This window comes from Vigna unguiculata, chromosome 5 (genome assembly GCF_037176805.1).
Source record: "Vigna unguiculata cultivar grain cowpea cultivar isolate G323 ecotype 2 chromosome 5, ASM3717680v1, whole genome shotgun sequence".
Lineage (NCBI taxonomy): Eukaryota > Viridiplantae > Streptophyta > Magnoliopsida > Fabales > Fabaceae > Vigna > Vigna unguiculata.
The window spans coordinates 36464217-36475210 of NC_140796.1; the positions used below are offsets into that span (position 1 = coordinate 36464217).

The 10994-nt window shown below is 40.4% G+C and overlaps 2 protein-coding genes across 2 annotated transcripts; both read right to left on the bottom strand.

The window, feature by feature from the left end:
• LOC114184582 (uncharacterized) lies at positions 1 to 1554 on the bottom strand. Its single transcript, XM_028071889.1, has one exon. It carries the CDS (start codon positions 1552 to 1554, stop codon positions 1 to 3), a length of 1554 nt encoding a protein of 517 aa, XP_027927690.1.
• Positions 1555 to 4040: 2486 nt separating this feature from the next.
• Positions 4041 to 9356, bottom strand: LOC114185424 (eukaryotic translation initiation factor 2 subunit gamma-like). The gene is made up of 9 exons (XM_028073137.2): positions 9083 to 9356; positions 8151 to 8319; positions 7798 to 7859; positions 6948 to 7060; positions 6765 to 6867; positions 5475 to 5702; positions 5163 to 5381; positions 4720 to 4980; positions 4041 to 4570 (listed from the first exon to the last, which is right to left on the bottom strand). The coding sequence occupies exons 2-9, from the start codon at positions 8254 to 8256 to the stop codon at positions 4262 to 4264; spliced, it is 1401 nt and encodes a 466-aa protein (XP_027928938.1). The 5' UTR covers positions 8257 to 8319; positions 9083 to 9356; the 3' UTR covers positions 4041 to 4261.
• Between the last annotated feature and the right edge of the window lie 1638 nt (positions 9357 to 10994).

Genomic DNA, 10994 nt, shown 5'->3' on the forward strand with positions numbered 1-10994 from the left:
TCAGGTTGGCTCCCGATCGGTATCTCCTTGGTCTCTCCTTCTGGTTGCAACCGATCCTCGGTGTTCGTTCGGGGGTCTAAGTCCGTCATGGCTACCTCCGAACGGTGTTGTTTCTGCGGACGACTGTAAGGAGTGATCCTCAACCCTGCGGCATAGCATTGCCTGGCGATTTGTTGATCTGCGTGTACCGTGCATATTGACGGAGCTTCCCTGGTTAACCAACACCTTCCCGATCCCATACTCGGCTACCTCTATTGAGATGACCATCGGGTCATCATGATCGGGGTCGGGCGCCTTGAAGTCGTCGTCTGTAAACGTGATGGGGGGCATCGACCGGATCTTCTTCTCGACCAGATGAACCGACTTTAGCGCTCGAACATGCCTCTTTCGGGCTGCTGAGCTCGATCCTCCTCCGGTGAACCCTCCGGATATGGTATTGATATAGCCCCTGAGGGGTTTATCGTGGCTCCGACTGCGGCTCCTCCTTGGGCTCTGATCCGACCGGGACGGTCCTCTCCTTCGTCTCTCGGGTTCGGGCTCTCTCCGCTTCTCCCACCGGGCCGGGGGGGCTCTTCTTACTGGGCTTCTGTTCCTCACCGGGCTTTGCGGAGGACGATCTTGTCGAATGTACTTCTTTAGGTGCCCCTGCCGAATGAGCTCTTCTATTTTGTCGCGGAGCGTGTGGCACTCTTCGGTGGTGTGCCCGATCGTACGATGGTACTGGCAGTGTTTACTACCGTCGGCATCGGGTGGTGGGGGCTTCTTCCTTACTGCGGGGAGCGAGTCGGCGCTGAAGGCCTTTTGCAAAATCCTAGCCCGAGGAACAACCAGAGGAGTGTACGTTGTGAACTTCGGTGGCTTCCTTTCGCTGGGCCGAGCTGGGGGTTTGCTCGGCCGAGGCGCGGTCGCCTTAGGGAGTGCGGCGTCCTCCTTCTCCCTCTTCTTCACCCGGAACTCCTGCATATCTTCCATCTGTATGAACTTGGCCGCGCGTTCCCTCATCTCTTCCATCGTCTTCGGCTTCTCGGTTATCTTGTCCGCGAAAACTCCCGGCTGGAGCCCATATGAGAAGTGATGCCGAGCGATTTCGTCACTGAGATCCTTTATCTTGACCGACATCCGATTGTACCGATCGAAATAACTCCTCAGCGATTCCCCATCTTCCTGTCGGATGTTCACCAGGTTGTCGACCGTCAGAATGGCCGGTTTCAGGGGCGCGAATTGTGTGCTGAACCTTGTCTTCAGAGTGGCAAAAGAGTCAATACTGCCGGTCGACAGCTCGGAAAACCATTCCAAAGCCTCCCCCGTCAAAGAAGTCGAGAAGACACGGCACCAGATGGGGTCGCTAACCGCGTGGAACATCATCTGATGCATGAAAACCCGCATGTGATTGTCTGGATTGGTCGTGTCGTCGTATTTGTCGAATGTCGGCATTTTCCACTTCTCCGGCAGCGGCGTCTCCAAAATATACGATGTAAAGGGGGAGAATCCCGACGCGGGGATCGATTGACGCGATGGGCGGCCTCCATCGTTTGCTCCCGAGCTCTCCGCCATCGTGTGCGACGGATTTCCCCTTGAAGCCTAAGTCTTCTCGACCCGAGCCGGCTGTGATTGCTCGTGTCCTGTGGGTGGGGGACGACTTTCCACCCGTTCGGCTTCTCGATGCTGCTGCACCCGACTTAACCTGAGCGGGTCGGGTACGGTAGGCGTCGATGGGATTCCTTCTTCCTTCCGCCTCAGGATGGCGTTCTCCTCCCGCAAGATCTGCATCTGCACTTCATAGTTTCTCTGCATCTCATCCATCCTCTGCTGCATCGCTCTTATCATCTCCCTAGTATCTGCTTGATCGTCTGCCATCCTACCTCCGTCTACGTTGCTGTTCCGGTTCCTTGTGGTCACCATAAAGGTGCTCTCTTAAAGAAGACTGCTCGGCCCCACGGTGGGCGCCAAAATGTTTCGGGGTAGGGACCAAGAGCCTACTAAAAGAACCTCTCCAAACTTGCGTTACCCTTCTCCACAACAGTAACTTCAGCGAAATCCACTCCTTAGCTCGATCGGCTGGGATGACGATCGGGGGTACCTGTCTAAAAGGCTCCGATGCTTAAGTCAGTAATGGACCGATCGGTATACCAGTATAACTGCCGTAATAAATGCGCAAATAAGATCCTTACCAACCTACCTTTGGGCCCTATTTATAGTTTTCGGGATGGGCCTGTAATTAGGGTTTCTTAATCACGGCCCAATGACCTTTTAATCAAGATTACTGACTCGTTTAACGTTAATTAACTCGATTGACTGATCGTTTGACCGTGCGACCGATGGCCGCTTGATTGGGTTTGTTATACTGTTTTAATAAGTGAACCATTCATGTACGTCAGACCGACCGGCAGACGCATGCGAAGGATTACACAAGTCTAAAGAGATTGATCAACCGATGGTTGGTTCAATGTTTGTCGTGTTATGGTAGGTGCTACACGTACTTGTCCGATCGACCGATATGCCATCACGGGTCTGTGTCGCTCGACCAGGTGTTATCGATGGACCGATGGGCATGAACATGGTTGGCTTATGAATTATTTGTTTTACCGTTTGACCGATGGTCCTATAGGTTATTCGTGATCCGTTCGACCGATGGTCCTTTAACGATGCTACATGGCTGGTTGACAGAGCCGATTCGCCGGCGGTTCTGCAATTTATTCAGGAGGTCGTTCGACCGTTCGACCGCTAGCCTTACATGTACTAGTTTTTCAACTTTGGCCGATGGGCCTAAGAATTAGATTTGGCGGATTGACCGATGGGATGGGACGTACAGTACAGTTTCCATTATATTTTTTTGAGCTTCTTATTCTACATTTTAATTTCTTTAAGTTTCTTTCTACTATTTCTTGTTTTCATTTTAAATTCATATCAAGAAACCTTCGGTAGTGGTGATTTTGATTTAGTGTCGAAATATGATGCTGGAAAAGAGATAAAATGAAAGAAAAAGAACACGAAAAGAACAAAAGAAAGTATCAAAAATAAATAGAAAAAAATAATAGCAAAAGAAAGTGGTAAAAGAGTACATTAAAATCACTATTAGCACTTGTTGTTTTGTATGTTTTGGTGCTTATAATTTGCAATCTGTTTGATCCAGTATTTTTACTTTCAACGTATATTGCTTACTGTTTTGAGAGTAAATGTCTTAAGCTTTGATGCTAAAATCTACTTTAGAACATTTCTTTAGATATTCATTTTGGTGTGCTTACTATATCTTAATATTTTCCTTTTCAATTTTTTGGTGATCTTTGAGTATGCCAAAGTTTTATTCTCCTTGAATTTTATATTCTTATTTTTTTTATTTTTCTTGCTTTATTTCTTGACCTCTTTTTTAGTTTGGTTATCATATTTTTTGAAATGAACAATTGGAATTGTAAGAGTGGTGAAGATCAAAACCACAAGCCAAAAGGAAAAAGTTACATGAAGCAACTTACATTTTGTGCATTTTGATTGATTTCAATTGAGTTGTAATATTGTATTGATTTTTCTCTTGTAATCCAAGACTTACTAGGTGTCTTGGAAGGAGTCTTTAATCGTATTTCAAAATTGGTGCACATCTCTTGTTTAAACTCATCTTGGAATGAAATTGTCTCTAAATCACTCTAGTTTCCTTTCTTAGAGTTGACTTCACCTTTCCTAAAAAACGTTCACCATACCTTTACCAAATACCAAAACCGATCCACTTTTCCATACTTCATCCTACCTTCCGCACAAGTTCTCTTCTCCATGAAGTTTCTTACATGCGTTTCCACGGAGTTTCTTACCTGTGCATTGGGAGGAGCATATGTGCCACTAAGGGGGCTTACCGGATTTGTTCCTTTAGGGTAACTCCCTCTTGAATAGCAATATATAACGCATTTATTTAAACATTGTCTGTATCGTAGCATGTTGATGTCTCATGTATAACCAACTAAAGATCCCGGTATGTCCAAGTTAAGGCCTAGGTCTAAAGGTACGGATTCCGTACACCTTCACATACCTATGCACCAATAATAAGCAATTGATTGCTTCGATATACTTGTTGGAGGACCAACAACTTATATTGAACTTCAATAGTAGGTACATGGGCAAAATAAGAGAAAACAAAAATAGAGAACAATCAAAATGTTTCTTCGCCACCGCACAAAAATGGTTCCCAACAATTGTGTCCCTTCCCACATATCTAAATTGTTGTAGACTTTTTAAAACTGCTGCAGTTGTTTCCTGTGGTGTGCCTTGTCTCCGTTCAACAGAGAGGGGGGGCAGGAGGGACGTCAAGGGTGATTCCTGCTTGGATTTGGCCCCATCCAATAAGACGCCAATGCTTCTCAACACGTCGACTAAGTGCTATCTTCTCACCCTTGCTAGTGCACACAGGGGATGTAAGTTGCAACTTTGCCAAGTCATTTTTCACAGCAATTACTCTGGCCCCCGTTGACATTGATCCTATGTTTAACATTAGCATCTCTCCCTTCGTCAGCTTTGATACCTTCCCCTGTCTCTCAGACCCTTTTGTTCGGACCCCAAGAAGCCGTCTAAGCAGGAAAAAGTTTACCTACAAGACCAATACAGAATAAGGTTGAGAAGAAATAAAGGTTTTACAAACATCTCTATCTTAACTCATCTTTTGAATTGCAAAAGTCAAACTTGATTGATAACTCATTACTGGCAGCAAGCACAAATCGATAATTAAGAATAACTTGCCTCCAATTCAACAAAAACCTCAGGTAGTGATCCGACCTCTCCTAGAACTTGACCTACCAACCTATCAGCACGTGTCAGTGTGGGATCCATTGTTGTCCCAACACCAATTAGGCCTCCAGGTACAGCAAATTGAAGCTCATTTTGTTCAGCATACAATGAAACTATTCTTGAGTATATTGGTGTGCATCGGATATTTCCACTCTCATCTTTAACAACAATCCCAGGTCGAACTTCAATGAATTGGTTCACCTTCAAAACACCCTGTAAAGAAAAATTTGTCAGGTAGTCTTACCTTAGTCTTTTAAGCCACGTTACATAAATACCAGACAGGCAAGGTTTATTTCATTCCTTGATTTCGGAATAAAAATAGCAAGTATCAAACATTATATAAATTATGCATTCCAGGCAAATCAAGACGACAGCGCAAATCAAGCAAGACTTACCCTCAAAATGCTTCCACCAGCTACACCTCCTTTTATTTCATCAACCTCAAAACCAGGTTTATTGACATCAAATGACCGGATTACAATCATGTTAGGTGGAGAAACAAAGTTCCTCTCAGGGATTGGGATCTTCTTCACAATATACTCGCACACAACATCAATATTATACTTTAACTGTGCTGAAATGGGTACTACTGGTGCACCATCGGCAACAGTTCCCTGGCACGTCACAAAAAAAAGGTGGAAACTTTCATGTAGGCTATTGAAAAGGAATTCAATTGTGTAAAAGAAATCTATTTAAAGAAAACTAACCTGTATAAACTTTGAAATTGCTTCATGCTGATTGATTGCCACATTTTCTTGAATCAAGTCAACCTTATTCTGAAGGATAATTATATGCTGTAGACGCATAATTTCCACAGCAGCTAAGTGCTCAGAGGTTTGTGGTTGTGGACAGCTTTCATTAGCAGCTATGAGTAATAAAGCTCCATCCATGATTGCTGCTCCATTAAGCATAGTAGCCATGAGAATATCATGTCCCTACAGATATTGGTAACATAAAAACATATATCACTCCTGTAAGAACAAACTAAAATATATATTAAATGATTTAGGCATTTGATTGGAGACCTGTCGTTACATTGCTTATAGATACCCAAGAGTAAAAGCAAAAAATATATATGACGAAATCTTAGGTGCTCTTTGCAGCACCTTTAGTTATTAGGTTAGTGAGCTGATTAAGGTGACCAAGGTGATTTATGAATGAGAATGAAACCTTAATAGCAAGGGGTATATTTAGATTTGAAAAGAATTCAAAAAGGTAACAAATCAGAAATCTTGAATGCCACCAATACAACAGTTTTACAGCAACAAATGACAGTATTAGTTGTGTTCCACTATGTATGATCAGTCACATAGATCACACTATGTAGTTGGACTCGGTTAGAAACCAAAATTCTCAAGGATACTATTCACCATAAGATCCTTTTATTGATGTCCTTGGTCTCCCCATACCCCTTTTCACATGGCTAAAAAAAAAAAGAATACAACATGATCTATTCTCATAAGCAGTACTTCTAATTACAAAAATTTGTCATTTTTCCTTGATGAATCATACCAATATATCCCCTTCTTGTGGCCACATTCATATTTCTTCAATAAACACAATTTTTCAATATTCCAAACCAGTAGCTATTATGCTCATTATGCTCCTTGAGCATCACATTTATCTTACTATGTAAGATTTTATGTATACTATACCACTTCTATAGCAGTATTAGAGTAACTACATACAGTAATGACTAACTTAGATGAGGGAATACATCTATAAGAGCAAGAGATCTCTATTGCTCATTAAGAGCACCTAAGAATTTTTCTGTGTGTATATTCATACATCATGCACATACACACACGATATCTCATATATTCCTTCCATTTAAGGACAGAAAATATGCTAAGGAGAGATGATGTATACAAGTAAATGTCTCAATATTATATCTTACCAAATGTGCAGGTATATCTCATATTATAGCTAAAATAAAATCTAATGAATGCATTATGCATTAAGCAGTCCTAAATAATAATGTAAGTCCAGGACTTTACCGGACAATCCACAAAAGAAACATGTCTCAGCAATTTCATCTTGCTGTTTTCAAACCCTGGCACATCACACATAGGACTATCTTCTTTCCCACTTCCATAAGCCCTGTAAGAAACAATTAATCAGCTCACCAAAAGTTAAAATAACCTGATATCATAATGGCTAATGGAAAAATAAGCACCCACTTGTAGCACATAGGCCTTGGACACCGTTCATCTTCACACTTGTATATTTTTGCATTTGCATAGCCAAGCTTGATTGTGATGTTACGCTCCAACTCATTTTTGAAACGCACAGTCTGCACAACATTCATGGAAACAATAGGTCAATAGTTTAAATATCTAAAGATAAAAGGTAAGTGTCAATAATAAAACATGGCAACTTTACGTGTAATCCTGCTTTTTAAAACAGAAGAACAAAAAAAAGCAAACAACCCCATAAAGCCTCTAGAAATAACCACTTCCAATCAAGAGAACCCAATTCAGGCTTTCAAATACAAATAGAATTTATCCATAACAAACTATAATATACATATTGAATAAAATCCACTAGCCAGGTTTTACAAGCTGAATGTCCCCACGTACTCAGGTTGACTAAATGAAAGTCACCCGCGATAACCATATAAGATGACGAGTACATACTCTTCTTAAACCTCTACTCCACAACAAAAGAAGTGTATTGGGACAAACCTAGGTCTCACATAAAAACACAATACATCTATATATATATATATATATATATATATATATATATATATATGTGTGTGTGTGTGTGTGTGTGTGTTTTGTTGGGGGACCTAAACCATTTTCTAAAAGACTATCCTAAATCTATTAAAAGGGTCACTCACTATGGAATACACGTACCAAGCCCATCAATACTAGACATGACTGCATTGGGAAAACCTGAAGTCTAAAAGATAATGTCGAAATAAAATATATAAATGCAGCAATAGTCACTTTATAAACCAGTTTTGTAGAGTTCAATGAAACCTAAATCACTTGTAAGAAAGAGAAACATTCCAAGACAAAGGAATACCTGGACACCTGATATTGCTTTCACAACTGTTGACTTGCCATGTGCCACATGACCAATAGTGCCTGTCAGGATGCAATGCTATACATCAATATCCAGTTACAGATGGAAGAGAAGCTTACACAACTTATGTTGTACAGTTTAATTTTCATGTGGCATCAGCTTAAAGATTTCTACACTGCCAACCAATTAGAAATCACCATATGTATTACTTTAAATACAGTTTTAACGAAAGTGAACAGTTTTAATATATATTGTAATCTATGATTGGATAATAATATTAAGAAATTGCACACCATCAGTGCATTTTAATTACATTATAAGCGCTAAATCAAAAAAATGTGCGAAAATATTACCAATATTAATAGTAGCTTGCCGAGATATGACTTCTGGAGAAAGTGGATGCAACTTTGTCACATCCAACTTACTCAGGTCTTGCTCCATCAAACCCTTCCGCGACATTTTGGCAGATTTCGATGGGATCTTAAGTGGCGAAACTGTTTTGTGACCTGACAACTAAACTATCTGCATGTATATATAACACGGGACAACAAAAAACTGCATCAGAATATACCATTTCTTTACTTGAAATGTATATCTATGTAATGTAATGCATTAGACAAAATCTAATCCTCTATTGTCTTATCCAACCACAACCCCTCACCGGTGAGGGGTAAATTGTGTATACTTCACGCAGATTTATTATTTTCTAATAAATAAAATTAAATACTACAAGTGTGTCCAAAATAATATTGGTCTACGCTTTTTGGTATAATTTTCTAACATATCAAAATTGTGCACAGAAAACACTTTAGATTTGTAGCATTTATGAATATATTGTTCAACCTTCAGTTCAGGCACCAAAGCCCAACAAACACAACTTTTTTTCGCACAAATTCTATTTTGCAAGACACTTGAGTAGATTGCCGAATGAGCATAAAGATATATTTACTGAAAAAAAAACCTTTTAGTCTTTTCAAAGAAGACAAGAATCAATATAATTTTCCTTTTGCCTAATTTCAATTTCCAAAACCATCATGAATATCACACTCGCGTGATAACTCTCGTAAACTCGTTCGAGTTCACTTTACATTCCCACACCCATTATCCGAGTTGACTCAGAAGCAAACTCATTTTTGGAGCAGGATTGGTAGGCTCGCTGGGAACTCGGTGAGCTCGGCGAAACTCCCGAGCTTGCAATCGAGTTGGAGAGTCCATAGGGGTTTTCTTTTTAACCCAAAAGAAAGCCATCGATTGTCGTTTCTTGTGCGGAAATAGAAAAGCTCACCGCGATTTCGTTCTTCTCCTACAACTCGCTGTTCTTGTCTCTATTCGCCTCGTATCGTTCTCTTTCCGGTCACCCCAAATTCCTCGTCGTTTCGCAGCGTGGTGGTACGTCGTCCTCTCTAGTTGCGGTTTTCTCAGCTCGCGGATTTTTCTGTTTGCAGTTCTCCGAAAATGGAAGCTCCACAACACTTGCTTCGTCTTGGAACTTATGATTCGAGCTCAACGACAGTCACTAGGTTTTTTTCGGCGCTCCAGGACATGTGAACCAGTTGATGTTGGGCTTAGAAATGATTGTTTGCTTTCAATATGGACCATAACTATTTAAAGTACAATTAGAGGTTTGCTTCTTACACCTCCATAATTGCTAACTGCACGCCCATAACTTCTAAAGTGTCTGGTTCTTCGCATTTTATTTGAAAGCTGCTGCTCCTTGTTCACAGTTACCTATAATTTTCACTATCGAGGTCTAAAATTTCGCCGCAATCGTCACATTTTGAAGTTTTTCCAATTCATTATCATTCCTCACATAATTTTAATATTGAGGTGAACACGCCACTTTCCAGAAAATGGTCCTTCTGGATTCCGGAAAAGTGTTTATTACGGAACACTAATCATGAATCCCTAATTCAGAATTCAAAGTCCGATGATCTTCCGAAATAATCAAACCAAAAAGTTCTTGAAAAATACATTATGGTAAAAAGAAAAATACTAACTCACCTGTTGACGAAGGATTATGTTGTTTTCTTTTAAAATTATTGAATATGGTGTAAGTTGATTAAGAAAGCTAAGTGAAATCTCCACTGGACATTAAGATATCAAGCTATCTAGATGTGAAGGTTCCTTTCGCAAAGCTCAAGAGAAGAAGATGATGGATTGATTCAAAACAAAAAAGAAATGGAAAGCACATAAACCATAGAAAACCAAGAACAATTAAAGGAAGAAGAAAACATAAAATGAAAAGGAAAAAAATGGTAAAAATGTGAGAAGCACGCCACTACAAAGTTAAGCTAGAAGTCATGGCAACCTTGAATATGATTGGATGTGTGTCGCCACTTGCTATGCAAGATAAGGCTTAAAAGTTTCACTCCCAAGGGAGGAAACTCTCACAAATGGTTGAGACACAAGAGTGTTTTTACTTCAAAATGTTCAACTCTTTTACATGTCTATGAGCACCCCTTATATAGAAGAGTTTAGGGGCCTCTAAGCAAATCAAAGATACCTAAGGATATCTGTACAAAAACCTAACCCTAGCTTCTAGAAACTAGGTCAAATAAGGTTACAAAAATTAGAGACAAAAGACCTAATTATGGTGTGTACCAGGCTAATTTCGTTCTAGCACAAAAGGAGACAAAGAATGTGTCTCAATGTCTCCAAAAAGTGGCCAAAGTATGCTAAAAACAAAGGAGACCAAAGGTACATAGGTACACTTGCTTCATGGCTTTTACTTTATGTTTTATGCTTTTGCTTTACTCTCTCCTCCACATCATTTATGCTCCCCAATCACCATGCACCACCTAGCATTGTTTTCTTACTCCTAATTAACTTACAAAGTAAATAAACATAGATTAGCATGTTGGCTTAAGTCAAGTCAACTATAGTCAACAAAGTCAAACCTAGTCAAAGGTCAATACAATAAGTCAACTAAAGTTGATTCAACTAAGTCAACTTTGGAAATCAAAAATAACAAATACAAATAAAAAGTATGAAGGATTAGTGAACTTCCTTTCTAAACATGCTTAGTCTTCTTAAACATGTGCCTCCATTCTTGGTTGGGGTCAATCCTTCATCACCTATTTTTTGGCAAGAACAATGCAGCGGTGTCGACTCAGTGGTGAACGATGGCGGTTGTGCTTTGCAGACCAGTGGTGACAAAGCAGAAGCAGCGGCAGCGGCGTGGTGCACAGTGGACAGCG

Coding starts and splice junctions, on each gene's coding strand:
- LOC114184582 (XM_028071889.1), bottom strand. CDS start 1,554: ATGGCGGAGAGCTCGGGAGCAAACGATGGAGGCCGCCCATCGCGTCAA.
- LOC114185424 (XM_028073137.2), bottom strand. CDS start 8,256: ATGTCGCGGAAGGGTTTGATGGAGCAAGACCTGAGTAAGTTGGATGTG. Junction 6,868..6,947: donor CCAAGGCCTATGTGCTACAA/GTGGGTGCTTAT, acceptor TGTTTCTTACAG/GGCTTATGGAAGTGGGAAAG. Junction 5,703..6,764: donor TTTCTTTTGTGGATTGTCCG/GTAAAGTCCTGG, acceptor CAATATCTGTAG/GGACATGATATTCTCATGGC.